General features: G+C 44.1%; 2 protein-coding genes across 2 annotated transcripts; one reads left to right on the top strand and one right to left on the bottom strand.

Moving 5' to 3' along the window:
- The first annotated feature begins 447 nt into the window (after window positions 1-447).
- On the top strand, window positions 448-7123 carry zftraf1 (zinc finger TRAF-type containing 1). The gene is made up of 4 exons (XM_077008935.1): window positions 448-1400; window positions 3875-4113; window positions 4514-4725; window positions 5221-7123. The coding sequence occupies exons 1-4, from the start codon at window positions 1095-1097 to the stop codon at window positions 5610-5612; spliced, it is 1149 nt and encodes a 382-aa protein (XP_076865050.1). The 5' UTR covers window positions 448-1094; the 3' UTR covers window positions 5613-7123.
- Window positions 7124-8090: 967 nt separating this feature from the next.
- arpp21 (cAMP-regulated phosphoprotein, 21) lies at window positions 8091-17737 on the bottom strand. The gene is made up of 20 exons (XM_077008934.1): window positions 17477-17737; window positions 15867-16131; window positions 15708-15752; window positions 15189-15257; window positions 14895-15012; window positions 14694-14772; window positions 14553-14612; window positions 12829-12966; window positions 12634-12733; window positions 12380-12478; window positions 12249-12280; window positions 11994-12053; window positions 11669-11829; window positions 10777-10911; window positions 10528-10676; window positions 9820-9900; window positions 9472-9684; window positions 9306-9381; window positions 8699-8814; window positions 8091-8602 (listed from the first exon to the last, which is right to left on the bottom strand). The coding sequence occupies exons 2-20, from the start codon at window positions 15996-15998 to the stop codon at window positions 8396-8398; spliced, it is 2070 nt and encodes a 689-aa protein (XP_076865049.1). The 5' UTR covers window positions 15999-16131; window positions 17477-17737; the 3' UTR covers window positions 8091-8395.
- Between the last annotated feature and the right edge of the window lie 95 nt (window positions 17738-17832).

Genomic DNA, 17832 nt, shown 5'->3' with positions numbered 1-17832 from the left:
TAGTTATACTGTGTCTTTTGACTGGTCCCTTACATTCCAACAGGACCTTCTCTTTCACCCAATACACATAGTAAATTAAAGGCAGTTTTCCCGTGTTAATCGTTTGGTAGAACAATATTCAAAACTTCCTTATGCTTTATCTAAGCTACTACCCCCCATATATATACATAAATATATACATATATAAATAAATATAATACATATGTTATCAAGACAGTGGGGAGGCACCTAACGATGACGTTGCCATTTTGTCGCATATCGGGTGGTGGTCTGTAGTCACCTTTAAGAAGCTGTCTCACTGACCCGCAGAAGGCCGGTGCGCCTGCGCGACGCATAACTCCTTAAATACCCCAGTCATCTGATGAAACACAACATTTGCTGTAGCCAATCAGTGAGGACTGGCAGGAATGGCATAACAGCCATCACAACTACTGGCAAAACACTCACTAATCAGCTAGTAAAGGGATGCGGGATTGGCTATTGAAACATCCGGTTCTGAATAATCGTGGCTCGGATTGGTAGAATAGAGACGGGACGAGAAGACAGAGGGAGAGGAGGAGACAGACAGAAAAAAAAACAAAGATGGCAGTGTAGACCAAGGGACGAACTATCGAGAAGGCGCTGCACAGAACTAACAACTTTCATGCTTTCGAGCTAGACTGGAGTTTGTTGGAGTGGCTTGGTCCTGTTCGGAAGGAGGACCGGGCGCAAGGAGCCCAATTGGGTCGCAAAGAGCAGCTGTGTGCGAGCTGTCACGGCAGATAACGGCGTCAACAGCTCGCAGTCACCACCAGCAGACTGTTGTTTTGTTACGGCAGCGGAAAGCTGTGTGTTCACAACCCGCTAAAGCTGCAAATATTGATCCAAAACTGTAGTGCAGCGCCACATCCGCTATTTGTACATATGCGGTTTACTTTCCTCAGAAGTGGCTCGATTTTCGCCAGGGAAACACATATGAATCGCAGTGTATTATTGCGAAATACTTTATACACAGTTGGTTTCATTGTTTGCTGCCTGGCACTTCCACTCTTGTAGGCCATCGGTCCAAACGGGTCCTGCACTCCACACGTCCCCAGTGACTCGGTCAGAGACGGATGTCTTCAATGGAAGAGCGGGGGGAGCTGGCAGTGGGGGCCGCTCCAGGCTCCTCTTCGGCTGGGCTAGGCGTTGGACCAGTGGGGGGCGCCCTGGACGCCGGACCGGGAAACGCTGGTCTGGCCGGGATTCAAGAAGAGCCTGGCGTACGGAGAGACGGTTCCGGTTCCGAGGCCGACGCGGACGCACCGCCCAAGAAACGCGTGAGACTGCAGGAGGGCGACGCCGGGAAACTCGAGGAGCGTTTGTATTCCGTGTTGTGCTGCACAGTGTGCCTAGATTTGCCCAAAGCCTCGGTGTACCAGGTAATGAAACTACAGCTTTATTATTATTTTTACAAGCACAAGACCTCCATTTACAGGTGCGCACAGCTGCATGATACTGAACCCACAAGAGAGTGATGCGCGTATCAAAATATTTAAGCCATCCACTAAGAATTACTTTCTGAACTAGTTAATATGCTATTCGAAAGCGTCCATCAAACCAAACCGACCCCCAAGATTATATAGGACATGCCTGTAGCTATAACTGATATTAGTTGTCTTATTAGGGAAAATGTGTTTTGTTCTATTGTGTGTATCCTGGGTGACCAAAATACGCATATGGTAAGTTTATAGTAAAAAGTATTCGAATCCTGCACTATTGTATACTTTCTGTGGCTACGCAGATACCAGAGCCCACAGCCACTAGGTTGTAATTATGGCTTTGTTCATTTTGTACCGTTTGAATGGTAGTTTATTGACTAACACGCTAACTCGTACCCAGTCTGAGGATGTGACAGTGAACCCATCAGCTGCTGGCCGTCAGGGACAAACATGCCATTGAAGAGTCACACTTTTAACCCAGCCACCGACTTCTTAAGTACCCTTACCCCAATCAGCTGTAGCCTTCCATGAAACATAGCGGTGTACAGTAAAAAAAAATTCAACTGCAGACTTACAAATGACCATAACCCTCCATTAATGTGGGTGTTGAACTTTACAATGGGATTTATGCACACCCACACCAAGACATGTTTAAAATGCTGAAATTGTACAGTAATATCTAACAGCCAAAAACATTTTTTTAAATAAGAAAAAGTTACATATCAGTGTACACCACACCAGGCTATGACTGTAAAGAATTTAAGGGAAAAAATTAAGTATAACTTGAAAAATTAAACAGTAAAATAAAATGGCTGTATTCTCATGCACTTACTTTGTCTTTTGGATCTTTAGTGTATGTATACGTGTGTATATAGTAAAGGGAAAAGCCTTTGGGCTACACCTTGGTTTTCTACTGTATTCCTACAATAACACCCTGGTTACTTACTGTCATATGAACTTTGATGCAACATATTGACATACAGTTCCAAAATTATTTTATGTGCTGTTGTATTGTTATAAAATTATCCAAACATATTAATTATATACTACTTTTGTGTAAATAAAGATTTACTTTCTTACTCTTTTATCAGGTATTCATCACCTGTTCATTTGATGTCATTCAGAGCATTTTCTTTAAATGACGACGTACCTTGTTAGACATATGAATAAATTATTTTCCAACCCATGTAGTTTCTTTCAGGAGTACATTGGGATGTGAGCATCTAACAGTTGTCTCAGTTTTAACAAATCTGCATGATAAATTCTAAAATGTAACTTGTAGTACACAGGGGGATTTCTGAGAGTTAAGAGTTTGTAAATTATTTTCTTATAAATATTCTAAGGCTTCTTGGTGTAAGATGAAACTGTACATGCCTAACAGATAGAATTCTGTCACTGTGTGAATATTTGTATTGGTTTAACATTTCTATTAATGCGTGATTAATGTTCTAGCACACTCATGATATTAGACATGTGATTGTCGAAGTGTGTCACTACAGATCAGAGTCACAATCCCTACCCTGCTAATCATCTTGGTACACGTTGTCTTCATCAGATAGGTGGAACATATTGATTTAATCAAACACGTACTTATCAGCTTGGGTTACTGCTATTGAGACAAACATTCCCACAATTATCAGCTAACCGAACAGTGGCCAGATTATCAATTATACCTATATGTGTGTTCAGTGAGTCCAGTCCATAAAACTGTGAAATAACATTAAATGGATGCAAAAGAAAATGCTATTGCAAAATGATCAGCGAGTGGTTTTCTTGATGTGGTCAAATACACTAGAAAGATCCAGCCAAGGGCCACAACAGAGCTTTATAAGTACTAATGTAATTTGTACTTAGTTTAATGGTGTATCATTAAGAATCATTGTACTATTGGTATCAACACGTTACATGTGTTTAACATTTGCTGATAACAGTTATCAGTAGACAAAGTACATTTTTAATATTCCTTAATTTTCAGTAAAGAAAATAGAGCGCTGGAAAAATCAGCATGTTATTTAAATCTGCAAATAACAAAGGTTGCTGTGTAACCACTGTTCACTGCAACATTTAAATTTTGTATTGTATTTTTTTTTAAGTTATGACTCATTAAGTGAAGTTCCTTATTAGTTTGAGCAAAAAGCATGTAATAACGAAGCAGTTCAACATCCTTGTATTATTTACACAAATGCACTCCGCTCTTGGTCCTCTACATTTCAGAGAGCTCCTGCCTTTTACATATCTTGGAGCATTACGAGAAATCGTGTCTATTCTAGGACCTTTTTCCATTTCTTTAACCAGGGGGCTTGAGCTTTGACTAGACATTGACGTGCCTGGAAAATTGCTAGTCCATGCAGAACCAGTGTGTGTGTGTGTCCAGTGAGGCCTGCAGTGATCTGATTGCCCTGTTTGTGTGACAGTGTACAAACGGACACTTGATGTGCGCGGGCTGCTTCATCCACCTGCTAGCGGACGCACGGCTGAAGGAGGAGCAGGCCACGTGTCCCAACTGCCGCTGTGAGATCAGTAAGAGTCTGTGCTGCAGGAACCTGGCGGTGGAGAAGGCGGTGAGCGAGCTGCCCTCAGACTGCAGCTATTGCCTCAAACAGTTCCCACGCTCCAGCCTGGACCACCACCAGTCCGAGGAGTGCCAGGACAGGTCTGTACACACACACACACACACACACACACACACTACAGATGCTGCATCCAGCTACCCTTTACATTTTACAACCCTCTTTGTTTAGTATGTCCTCTTATCCTTTAGTTAGTTTAAAGCAACTGGTTGCTCTAAATCAAGGGCGTCAGTCCTGTTGAATCTGATGTGTGTAACAAATTTTAGTTAATGTAGCACAGTGGTGTCGACCTCTGGTCTGAGAGAGACCAGTATGGTTTGGTGATTCACCTACACAACTCAACAGTCAATAGCCAGGTTTAGTGGGCGTGGCCAGAGCTGTCACCAGACTTTGCTGTAGTATCAACCACATTGCATGTATTTGCATGTATTCTGCCCTTGTGTGTTATTCCTCACTTCTCTTTGAACTTTGCTCTTTGGGCAGAGTGACACAATGTAAGTACAAGCGGATCGGCTGCCCGTGGCAGGGGCCATTTCACGAGCTCAGCGCCCATGAGGTGGAGTGTGGCCACCCATCCAAGACCGGCATCGAGCTCATGGGCATCCTGGATGAGATGGACCAGAGCCACCGCAGGGAGCTGCAGCTCTATAACAGCATCTTCAGCCTGCTCAGCTTTGAGAAGATTGGATTCACAGGTACACCTGCACACCGAACATGCACATCGCACACCATTCACTTAATAATAACCTGTTTCCTGTAATAATACACTGAACATTACACATGCTTTATTCAGAGATTTAGTTAGTCGTCCTTGTTCAGAAAAAACAGTAACAAGTGATAAAAAGGATAAAAGTGATAAAGACCTTGCTTTTAAATGGGTACCATGAGAGGAACACAGATCCACAGATCTGTGTGTGAATCATGGTCCTGGAGTTTCTGGTGAGAGTGGCCAGGCCAAGTACATTAACACATGCATAAAACGTCCTGAAGGGTTATAGTTCCCATAATACAACCTAGTCACGTGAAGGCATTCCCATACGGCAACGTCAGGGTCAGTCTTCACTGGTCTGTAGCTGATGGTATCTTCAGTACGTCTGCTCCAACACACATGGATTCTCCACACACACACACACACACACACACCGTGTGTGTTGAACAGCACATTCTGACCCTCACCTCCCCCACTGCAGAGGTGCAGTTCCGGCCGTACCGCACGGACGACTTCATCACGCGGCTGTACTACGAGACGCCACGCTTCACCGTGCTCAACCAGACGTGGGTCCTGAAGGCGCGCGTGAACGACTCGGAGCGCAACCCCAACCTGTCGTGCAAGCGCACGCTCTCCTTCCAGCTCATCCTGAAGAGCAAGGTGAACTCGGCGCTGGAGTGCTCCTTCCTGCTCCTCAAGGGCCCGTACGATGATGTGAAGATCAAGCCCGTCATCCAGCACCACGTCTTCTCCAACGACGCCAACGAGACGGAGTACGCACCGCTTCCCATCAGCGACAGCGTGGAGTGCAACAAGCTGCTGGCCGCCAAGAACATCAACCTGCGTCTCTTCATCTTCCAGATCCAGAAATAGAGGATGAGCTGGGCGGAGCCGGCGAGGGGAGGGAAGGAAGGGGCGGAGCCAACGAAGCACACATACCTCGACAAGAAGAAGGATGAGAGAGAGAGAGAGAGAGAGAGAGAGAGATCTTAATAGAAGTGATCCATGAGAGCTGCAGTAGTTTTTGTTTTTGTTTGTTTGTGAGTGTGTGAGAGATTATATGTGGTAAATGGAAATGCTTTCAGATCCTCTGTGGTCCAAAGTGAGTCTCTTTATCATCAGTGATCTGACCCAGCGCCACGCGGACCCACTGCTAGGTAAAATTAATGCAGGCCTGAATGGACACCACCACGAGGGCGTAGGTATGGGCATGGGTGCACATGTGTGCATGGGGCTGCGTGCGTGCATGTGTGTGTTCTGGATGTGTGTGCATGCATGTATGTAATGTGTGTGAATGTGCAAGACAACCCTAATAGAAGCACTACGAATGAGCCAGCTATTTCAGCATGAGTGTGTGCTTATGTGTGTAAACTTTCTTGCGACTGTGAGACAGAGATAGGTTTGTTGGAGGTCTAATCCGGGATTTACTGGGTTTGTTTATTTTTGATCTGTCTATAATTTAGGCAGTGTTATTCAAGACATGCTGTGGTACTGTACATGTGTGTCCAGGCAGTGTTCCCTCCTGCTCAGAGCCCTCCTCTCAAGGCTGACACACAAGTTACACACACGCGCACACACCCACATATTCACAGGCGCACACACACAGTCAGCAGAAAGAAGACTGCACCTGCTTTAAATGTATTTTTGTAAGTGAAGGCAGACATTTTACTTGAGGCAGCAGGTCAAATAGCCTAAACAAAATGGCGGCTGGCCTCTACACCTAAAGATGAGATTTTGCATGTTTTTAGTTTTCTCTTGCTGTGTTCTCAGGAACACACACTGTTAGACCAGTAGCATTAGAGTCTTGTAAGCTAACTTAAGTTTGACCTTTTTAACACGTTTATTTAAGAACCTGTGAAATGTATCTTTATCTTCTTTAGGGTTTGATTTGGCATTTCATATTTTTTCTCTCGCTCCTACAAGAACATACCCAACCCACACACACAGTCACATCTCTTAATGGGGTGATCTAATGGCATCAGCTAGCCTGTCTCTATTTTTAACCTTTTTTTTTAACTCCATTCATTACGACTGGCAACAGAGACTTTATTTACCATGGAAACAGACTGGACAGATAACCAAACCTGACTGGGAACTACTGTTACTGCCCTTACCTACACACACACACACACACACACAGAAGCAGGGAAGCAGAAAGCCAGGTTGGGTTTAATCAAATCCCAGTAAGGCTGAACTTGACTGTAACTTATCGGCTTAGACATACTTGAATTCTTGTAGGAGAAAAAGACATTGGAGCTGATCTAGACTGTGCTTTTGGAATCAATGAGTCTAGTTTGAACCTGTTTCTGTATTTAAAAGCTTTTAATTCTCACATTACACTCTCGCTGTATTTGTGCCTTTCTATTAAAGCTCATCTAAACAGACGACATTGGAGTCTGGGTGTGCTGATTTGATTGACTTGATAGAGAGTGTGAACTGACTTCTAATCCATTTACATAAAGATTTGTGTGAATTATGTTTACTCACAGAATATAGAAACGTGAGAGCACCACAGGGATATATATATAAATGTGAGACAGCACTATAGGGATATATAGAAACGTGAGAGCACTATAGGGATATATAGAAATGTGTGAGAGCACTACAGGGATATATAGAAATGTGAGAGCATTATAGGAATGTATAGAAATGTGAGGGAGCATTATAGGAATGTACAGAAATGAGAGAGCATTATAGGAATGTACAGAAATGAGAGAGCATTATAGAATGTATAGAAATGTGAGAGAGCATTATAGAATGTATAGAAATGTGAGAGAGCATTATAGAATGTATAGAAATGTGAGAGAGCATTATAGAATGTATAGAAATGTGAGAGAGCATTATAGAATGTATAGAAATGTGAGAGAGCATTATAGAATGTATAGAAATGTGAGAGAGCATTATAGGAGTAAGGTAGATCATAAGCACCAAGAGCAAATCAGCTAGTATTCCTGAAGCGTATGTAGGAAATATTGTTACAAATTGTAACATGGAATTTAGCTGTGTGTGGTTTTTCCTTAGAAACAGGGTTCTGTTTCCTAATTCCTACTGTCTCCTACTGAGAGAACTCTACACTGCACAAAATATTTTGTATTTGGCTAAAGGATGTTGGGGCCACAGGTTCATTCCTTCCTCCACACAGCAGGTCAGGAAGGTGGAGCTGATGGAGCACCTGTGTGCTGTTGTGAACCAGGACGCCTTCTCAACACCAGACTTCAGCTGGGTGACTGCTCTGTGTGTGTCTAGTGAAACCCTTCTGCCTTAAACTACCTAGTCAACTCAGATATAAATACAAAATATGGAGATTAGAATTATGTAATGGATATATAATAATGTTTATTGTATTTCTTTAACACATTGTAAAATAAAAAAAAACAGCAATGGTAAACATATAATGAAAATCGATTCTGGCACAAAAGGATATAATTTTTGTACTGCATCAGTGCATGTAAAGGAGTCAAATAAACTGGCACACAAAACAAAAGCCCCACACACCAAGGCAGAGCTGCTGGTCTGAACTCAGGTAGGTGTGTTGTAAGATAACACAATGATAGATTTCCACTGACACGGTGACCACTGTCGGATACTTTTGTGTTAATGAGTGTGAGTGAAAACTCCTCATATCTTTGGATGTTAGATTTGCCTGTGTGTCTATGCTAGTACCAGCACTGGTTTCTAATGCATGTGTTTCTGCAGCTGTTTGACTGACAGGGAACTCCTAGTATACTGACAGGTGGAGGCGGAGAAGGAGGCAGGGTGCTGCAGAACACTGATCTTCCAGTAGGGGGCGCTGAACTCTGAGACTGACCACTGTGCTGGGGTACAATCAATGCAGAGGGGTAGGACTGGAGCCGTGCCTCCATCTTAAAAATGAAAAGAACAAAGAGACAATAAAGTCACCACATGACAAGGTTTCACGTAATGATTTACGTTCAGCTGTATGTGCTCCCCAATTTCACCTGATAGGAACACGTGGGTGGGTAGGAGCCCATGATGCTTTGCTGTGTTTGCGGTAGCACCTGAGTTCCCACCATGTTTGGGTAAGCTTGCTGATTGGCTAAGAGACCAGCATATCCTAGGAGAAGACAGTTTTATTTAGTATTGAGATGTATGCAAGTATTTTTGCCTTAGTCAATTTAGTCATTAATTAAAGTTAAGGCTTTGAGTTCCTGATGCAATGCATGCTCTACTGCCCTCTAGTGGTTGCTGTTGTTCTTGTACTAGTACGCCCAATTCAGATTTCAACACATCAACTCGTACCGAAGGCCTCATGAGCCCAGAACAGACATTCTTTTTTAACACTGAATTTTGGCAGCTTTACAAATGTGGTTTAGGTTCTTTTTTAAACAAACTTGCACTTAGTTCCATTGACAGTGACATCTGTTCCATTTCCACTCTCATTCATCTCTGCGCTCTAGCTACACTGCTCACAGTTAGCCTCCTCTCTGTTGGGACACAGTCACATAACTGCTGCTTCCTCAATACGGTAAGACACAAACTTTCTCCCACACTAAAAAGCTGCACCTGCGTGTCATTTGGAGCGTCACAAAGCAGCTGTCTGCGTACCTGTCTGCGCGCTGTAACCAGCAGGCCCATACTGCTGTGTGCTGGGACACAGACCTGGATAGCTGTATGTCGAGGCCTCAAAGAAAGAACACAAAAGAACGCTTGATACGCAGTATAACACATGAGGGACACGTTACGTTACAACGCAGTCAGCTGTAATGAGTACCTGAGTGCTCTGTTGGCTACAGGTTTGCAGAGCTGCCATTTCTGAGCTTGAGTAGCTGTCTGCAAGAAGGGGCGGGGCATAATTGTGCTGAGGTTGTGCATAGGTGTGAGTGGGTGGCGCCCTGTGCAAGTAGTAGGCGGGCACATCTGATGCATCACCTGAAGACTGGTGATTCAGTGTCATGTGACTGAACTGAGATGAAAGCTCCTCCCTCTGTGGAGAGAACAACACACCTGGTATGTTAACCATCCCCCTTTGTTCTAGGTCCCCCTCCCCCACTGCACATTGGTGATATCACAAATATGCCAGTAATCACAAAAAGCCTCAGACGTGTTCATGCACACTCACGCTCTGGTCCGGTGGGCAGAGCTGTGCGGACGAGACCGATACTGCCTGCTGAGGTGGAAGGTTCACAGACGAGTACTGAACCTGAGAGAAAGTGTTTAAGACACTGAGCATCCAGTATTCAACCTTTTGCTTGGTTCACCAGCCTCCCAGTATGAGGGACACACACACACACACACACAAGCTTTGCACCTTTCACAATTCTCCATTTCTTCGTTTCTGTTATTCACCTGCCACCTGTTGTGCACACTGTATACCAGCCACCTGCTGACTGCCCTGCACTGTCCTGCAGTGTCCTGCACTGCTTCTTGCTATCTGTGCTAGCGCTACACTTAAACACTTTGAGATGCTCTTGCTGTCTTGTCAGCAACTTTATTTTGTGAGCTCGAGTCAGAGATGCAGGATAAGAACGTTCAGGTGATGAGGTACTGAGTGCATCGTAGGTGATTTATGGGCCGCTTACTATGGGGGAGATAACAGGCACGTCTGAATCGAGGGTTCTAATATTACCATGAAATGCAAAAGTACACATTAAGTACAAATGTTTGCTTTCCCTTCCAGTTCACACTGAAGAAACCTAAAACTATAATTTATTAATTTATGCAACAATTACACTGTTTGCAAAACCTGAAAAGTTTTTTACCCCCTGGAACCCCCTTAACCCCAGTTTTCCTACAAGTGATCATTGTTACCTTGAGAAGCTCCTCCTACCTGTGGAAGAGAATGGCCTGTCACTTGCTGCTGGTGGAGAAGGGGAGGAGCCTGGGTCTGCATGGTGTTGAGCTGATTGGTCACTGGTTGCTGACTCCCTGGCGGATTGTACACAGCTGGAGATCCATCAGGATTCAGATATGGCTGTCCTAAAATCACAGGCCAGCACACAAATCTTGACAAACTAGAAACAATGTTTGTGTAAGCTTGCATGTACGCTTGTATGTCTGTGTGCAAGACAGCATTTACCTGTGTGTGGGTTGACTAAAAGACTGCCGGGACGTATGGAGGACTCTGCAGGCACCAGGACGTAGGCGGAGCTGTTAGTGGGTGGAGCCTCTGGCACTGGAGGCAGGACAAAGACCTCAGTGGACGAGCCGTTCTCTGTGGCAGAGCACACAACTGGGCTCACATTCTGAACCTGAACTAATGCAACTTGGGAAATATTCAGTTTACTGCATGGATTTATGATATTTACCCATCATGACATCAGATTTTTCAGAGATCTTAAATTCCATTTTTAAAAAGGCGATTTAGATATAGCATTTAATATTGGAAAATGCTAGTTCACTTCAAAATACAACTGGTTCAATACAGTGAGTCCCCTGTTAACAAGGTCTGGTTAACGATGGACCGGAGTTACGACCGACTTTTTTTAATTTTCACGCGGGGTGCGGAGGAGCAGTGGCAGCACAGTGGAGTGTTGTGGAGTGTTGTGGAGTGTAGTGGAGTGTAGTGGAGTGTAGTGCAGTGTTGTGGAGTGTTGTGGAGTGTTGTGTACGATAAGGTGAGGCAGCACAGCCTCCAGCGTAGCCCATCTCGGCAACATGGTCGCTCTTTCTCACGCTGTATGCACGAGAACGTTGTTAGTTTTTTTTTCTATACTGTATTTATGATCAAAGCATATCTAAATCTAGGGTCATGCTTAACGACGAAAGCTGCTTTACGACGGACATTTCAGTCTCTAAACCCATTGTCAAGTGGGGACTCCCTGTATACAACTACTCAGTATTGCCAAGGGAATATTCAGGACTGGTTTAGTAGTATATGCAGCAGCTCATAAAGTAGTAACACTACTTTTTGTTATTCCAAGTAGCCTAAACCAAGAAGAATTGTGGGAAGGGTATCGCATTTTTCATACCTGCTTTACAGAAGTTGTCTGAACATGAGTGGGGTTTGGAGGTCCAGGAGGAGCTGTCCGAGTCCGTGCTGCTCCAGGGTCGGGGGTCATTCCAGGGACACTCCAGCTCTAAACTGCTCTGCCTGCTGCTGGACAAACGTCCAGAACCATCTCTGCTGGCCCTGCAGACAGGTCAGCAAGAGTGGGGCACGAATCACGGTGTCTGTCCTGCTACCGTGGAAATATAGCAGAGAAAATAACCCGAGGGAACATGTACACCAACTGGTTCGTTTACACAAGACGTGTTAGACTGTAAACAATGTCTACACAGTACTACTGTACAAACCTAAAGAGCTGTCTTCTCCTTTGGGTCTCATTGTGCATATTGTAACAGTCATCTGGACCTCTGAAAAGAGAGAGAAATATAAGCTTTTAGCATTTTAATGCACTTGGCCAACTAGTCTTATGGTTGTGTAAATAGCGGAGTAAACTCTCAATGTGCTGATTGAGAATTGAAGAATGCAATGATGGTGACAGAAATTTCTGCAGCATTTTAAAGCTACATCAGTCTAAAAGCTACATGGTACAAAGCAATGCTTACCTGGTCTCAATATAAATACTCTGAGCAGGACACTGCACAGAACAGAGAGGAAGACAGCACTTTACATTTTGTGTTTGAGAGAGTGTTTGTATTTTAAAGAGTGGGGATTGTTTAGTGGTAGTGCAGCTCACGTCCTGGGAGAAGATACGTTCTCTTGCTCTCTGATACTCCTCTTCTCTCTCCTCCAGAGACTTACTCTTCTTGTGCTCCTTCAACAGTGGTGCACGCAGCTGCAGGATACACCACACACACCAGAAGAGTCTCCAGCTTAGAGAACCTCTACCGAACCCTACAGAAGCTTCTCTGGAGTACCAGCGTAATATTGTTAGTACTGATGGGGTGTGTGTGGGTTTGCATGTGCATGCTTGTATGTGTTTGTGTGTACCTGACACTCCTCTTTCTCCTGGCTGCTCTCTCTCTTTAGTATTGACTTTCTTTCCTCAGTCTTCTCCTCCTGAGTATGCTCGGCAAAGCGCTGTTCTGGTCTGTCCACAAACATACACATCATGAGACACACACACACACCACACACACACTCACACACACACACACACACACACACACCCCAGCAGCCACATACATCCTTGAGCTGCTGGTTTTGTTGATAATGACAGCTTTCCCACTGTGGTCCACATTATGCTCCAGTCCAAAATAAGCCGCAACTCTATGAACCAGCATCCTGTGATAGGAAGACATCTGAGGAAACTTCCTATAGGAGCTGCGACAAAAGACACAAGTTCACCTTTTAAAACTGGACTGACTGACATTTTGTCCATTAAATGGAAACTTGTGTGTATATCTACACTACTCACAAAAAAAGTTAGGCATTTGGGTGAAATTTATAGGAAAATCTAAAGAAAGTTCACACTACAATGATATATCATAAAAGCATGCGACAATGATTTCCTCATCTCACACAATTTACCAATAGCCAACAACAGTAGTCACTCGCCGTTTTTAAATCTCATTTAAAAACACATCTTTTTTCATTGGCTTTTGATTTAATTTGATTTTCTTAGTGCTTTATTTGTTTCTATAGCTTTGGGTTGTGTTGTGTATTTTCTTCCTAAATTTGGTGTTTTTATTTAAACACAAAATTTAAATTTTATATTTGTGCTGTTTTATGTTTCTTATTCTTTCAGTATGTGTACAGCACTTTGGTATACATTTGTTGTTTTAAAGTGCTATATAAATAAAATGGATTGGATTGGAACAGTGGTGGGTATACCGCAACAAAGATGTCAATGTCTCAATGCCCTTGAGCATCAACTACAGCTTGATAACATCTCATACTGTTCACAAATGAACTTAATGTCTGCTGAGGCATGGCATCTTCTCTTCTTGAAGGGTCATTGAGGTTCTGGGGTACAGAGTTAGGAGCCTCTACACTGTGACTCAGCTGATCCCATCAGTTTTCTACAGTCTCCAGTAGCTATTCCCTAATTATGTGACCTCAATGAGCTGGAGCATTGTTGTCTATGTAGATGAAATTTGGTCTGTATTATCCATGCAGAGGCACAATGACTCTGGATTAATGATACAAGTCAAGTTGTATGGGCTTGTCACAAACTGCCCACACTGTAACACCACCACCACAACCACCACCAATGGCTCGTCTGGAGATAACCATGGCTGATGGATAGCTCCTTCATGTTTTGGTGGCCATCTTTTCTGATCAGACTGAACTGGCTTTCACCAGTGAACAACACTGATGCCCACTGGTACCTCGTCCAGCGTAAATGGTCCCTGGCTAATACAATATGATGACACCTGTGCCTGGTGGTATGGTCAGGTGTCCTTGCAGGTCGTCTAGCACGCAGACCACTCTGATGTAAATGGTTTTGACTTGTCCGATTTGACATTTGCCTCTCACCTCACCATAAATGTGATTTGTGTGGTATTTATCATCTGGTTCCACAGGGCTCTCTTCACAATGAAGTGGGCATCAGTGTGGGATGTGTCCAAAGAACATCCACTTCTATGCCTTAATGTGATACTCTAAGCTCAGTGGCCTATAAAAACATCCTGTTTGAAGCCTCGTAATGACAAGGTACTGTTAATCAATTGTTAGGTGTCGTCTTGGTCTCAAGATGTCAAAATGTGAACAGCATGATGAGAAGAACTGTTTAAATACCAATACTAACTGAACCAGGACATTTTACGTTCATCCTGAAATTTCACCTAAATCCAAATATCCCTAACCTTCTGTGAGTAGGATATGTATGCAGAGTATTACAATTAGGGTTAGGGTTGTATATGCAGAGTCTAAGGGTTAGAGTTAGGATTATATATCCAGAGTCTTACCAGTTGTCTGTCATAAAGTCGATCATGTCTTGTTCTAGTTTGAGCAACATCAGTCTGTCTCTGCAGGCCAAAATAAAACAGCTAAGCAACACACAGATAAGAGCTTGAGCAACCTTCAGTGCAGACACTCATCCTTGTTACCTGGGACTGCTCTTTAGAGTGGTGATCAGAAAGTCCTCTAGGTCTATGCCTGTTGAATCTGTATACTCCAGACTTAATTCTGAAACACATACAAGCGCAAATAAATCCCATACACAAAAGAACTCGCATCCACCGGAACACCCCCCCCCCCCCCCCCCCCCGCCCCTCTCTCACACACACACACACACACACAGTAGTCACCTTTGGACAGGCTCGGTTTCTTCCCTCGGCTGCACCCGTTTCGTTTGCCATGTTCCTCCTCTTCACAATCTGAACTGGTTCCGTTGTCGCATGTTGGTGAGCACGTTGCCTCGGAGACCTGCAGCGCACAAGCAGACACGCTGTAGTTTCACTCACCCCAGCTGTTACTCTGCCTCCAAGTCCATACATGGACAGGCAGAGTGTGTGAGTGTGTGTGTGTGTGTGTGTGTGTGTTAGAGAGAAGGACAGTGAGAGAGAGAGAGGGTGAGAAAAAGACCCTGCAATTCTTCTTACCTTGTCGTTTGATTCAGCAGGTAAAGACTCATCGCACACAGCTACACTTCTAATCAACTTCCCCTTAGACTGAAACACAGTGGAGTTGGGCAGCAAAGCATCCATTATAGATTTACATACACCACCTTCAGTATTATCCCTCTGCTAGCTCACTTAATTAAACTCATTAGTTATTTAACAAGTGTTCATGAATTGGGTATGATGTGTGGGGAGAGAACAGCACACTCCTTCACAAAGCACACTGCCCATGGCCATGTTAACACTCTGGCTTGTGCAGATATATTGTTTTGTGTCGTCTCAGGCTTCTGTGATGACATTTTCTGGTCACTAATAGCTAATACATCTAATGTCTGAAACAAGTCTTGATTTTCAAATTGTTCAGCATCTTGCTATACTGTCTGAAAACAGGAAAAAAAAAAAAACACATCTATACACTACTACACGTATGCAGTGTTCACACTGGTCATCGATTAACTCTGGCACACCACGGCATACATGATCTCTGCAAAGAACATCTACCTTATGTTTCGTTCTAGGTTGTTCCTGGTTACCATCAGTCTTCTGCTGTTCAGGAGAAGAGCAGAAGAATGAACTAGTGGTGAGCAGTAGATTCCAGACAATATAAGAAGAAGGAGAAAGACAGAGCAGGAGAAACAGCTGGAAGGAGACCAGCCTCACCTGCTGTTCCACCCAGCTGTCGCCGTGGCAATTCTCATCCTTTGTTGCCATGGTACAGCAAGTGGGGAGCGCCTTGCTGTCTGTGACGGACTCTGGGGAGTTCTTTGTCCCTTCAGTTTTGATGTCAGACATCCTCTCATAGGCAGTAGAGAGAACTCCTACATCCCATGACCAGAGGAGGCACCGAGATGAATCACGAGCTCTGTCCGCTCTTCATCCTCCTCTGTCAGCAGACGTACGGACACACACTCTCCTTCCTACAGAGCTGTGGGAAAGGGACGTCTGGGTTTGTGGCTTTGACTAAACGGTCATTCAGGCTGAATGAGACTAAACTTGGCTGCTGATTCATCGAACTAGGAGCTTCGAGACCAACAAAGAGAAGCAACATCACTGTTGCAGCATGAAGCCAAAGCAGTTGTTCAAAATTTGTCTCGACAGTCACTGTGGTGTAGAGAGAACCTTTCAGGACACAGGCTGTTTGTTTTGAACAGATAATTTCATTTATTTACTTTAATTAGATCATACATATAAGTATGCTTTATTAAGTATGTCAGTTAATTTTCCAAATAGACTGTGTGTATAGTAATATAGTATAGTAATAGGCATTAAGTATTGTAGATCAGATGTGCCTGCCAGCTATAAGACTATGTGTAACCTTTTTTGATGTCATCACCTTTCTGCCTCGCGCAGAAGCGAACTCGCGCTCATGTCCGACCACCAAGTTTCGAACCCACTACCCCTCAAGCAGCACGTGCCATCGCGTACATCTTATCTGAGCATTCGAACAGGTGTCGCAGGCCGTTTTCCTGACAGAGATCTTTACCTAAGACATGACTGCAGCTCTCGGACTAAAGATGATCATGGGTATGTCTGCAGCACGAGCGCTCGCACACGTTACGGCTCATCTCAAGCATAGGTCGGTGGGTCTGGTCTAAAGACTCTGGTCCATACGCAAGGCTGGAGATGTACCGGATGGGTAGGTCTGCATCTCGCCCACCGGGTAACATTCCAGACACAGGCTGGCACGCGCTATATTTGGACCCACAAGCACACTGCTCTGACTTTAGGCTAGTGTCATCCACATAAGCAGCGCTCTGACGCACGCACGCGGAGCACGAGCAGCTGCACTTTCTAAAAAGAACCCCGAAGCTCCACGGTGTCGCGGAGCGCTTTTTCACAACCAACGGCACAGTGCTACTTAACCAATGTAACCGATGTTTTTTATGCAGAAATGACATTACGTACTATTTAAGGTTGACTGCCTCACTTGTCATCGAATCATCTACAATATAAATGCAATAACCAAAAAGTGAAGCAAGAAAGATTCAGTAACGATCAAACATATGCCCAACAAAAGCACTCAAATCCAGTGTTAAACGGCGAAAGACAAAATGTGTTGGACATTTTTAAAAAGGGCTGTTTTGGCTGCACAGCGTAATGAAGTGGTTTGGAGTGGAACAGTATGAGACGCTTGTAATCCAAATATTCACGCATATGATGCTTTAATACACGATAATAATCGATGTATAACAGTAAAAACACTACTCTCGTGCGTCTGTTTTGAGCACAATCTAATCTAACCCAGGCATCATTCACAGACGTTCACTTACCGTTTGGCAAAACCGCCGAAAGGGAAAACTCGGTCTTCCCCGTTAGAACAAGTATAATCACAAAGTAAGAGACTTCCGTGGCTGACGGCTTGCGAAACGGACCTATTTGAAGCTCTTCTGTTTCTGACCGCCGCACGGCTGCTTTGACTTTGGCTACTGCTGCGCTTTCAACACAATGTAATAAATACACATCAGCACGCGCTCGCTCCCGGACCCTAGCGTGGCCCACATATATATAAACACACGCAATCTCGTACGCGCGCGCAGTATGGCAACAAAAAAAAAAAACACTCGCACACCAATGCACCTGTCAAACAAAAGGAAATGCAAGAGGGGGAAAAAAACAGATGAAGTGC

Source organism: Brachyhypopomus gauderio, chromosome 6 (assembly GCF_052324685.1).
Source record: "Brachyhypopomus gauderio isolate BG-103 chromosome 6, BGAUD_0.2, whole genome shotgun sequence".
Lineage (NCBI taxonomy): Eukaryota > Metazoa > Chordata > Actinopteri > Gymnotiformes > Hypopomidae > Brachyhypopomus > Brachyhypopomus gauderio.
This window is presented reverse-complemented; position numbering and strand designations above follow the sequence as displayed.

Excerpts from the sequence above, each read along its gene's own strand:
- zftraf1 (XM_077008935.1), top strand. The coding sequence starts at position 1,095 with ATGTCTTCAATGGAAGAGCGGGGGGAGCTGGCAGTGGGGGCCGCTCCA. Across the intron at positions 4,114-4,513 it reads TCCGAGGAGTGCCAGGACAG|AGTGACACAATGTAAGTACA; the intron begins GTCTGTACACAC and ends CTCTTTGGGCAG. Across the intron at positions 4,726-5,220 it reads TGAGAAGATTGGATTCACAG|AGGTGCAGTTCCGGCCGTAC; the intron begins GTACACCTGCAC and ends CCCCCACTGCAG.
- arpp21 (XM_077008934.1), bottom strand. The coding sequence starts at position 15,998 with ATGTCTGACATCAAAACTGAAGGGACAAAGAACTCCCCAGAGTCCGTC. Across the intron at positions 15,753-15,866 it reads ACAGCTGGGTGGAACAGCAG|CAGAAGACTGATGGTAACCA; the intron begins GTGAGGCTGGTC and ends TCTCCTGAACAG. Across the intron at positions 15,013-15,188 it reads CTGCTGAATCAAACGACAAG|GTCTCCGAGGCAACGTGCTC; the intron begins GTAAGAAGAATT and ends TGTGCGCTGCAG.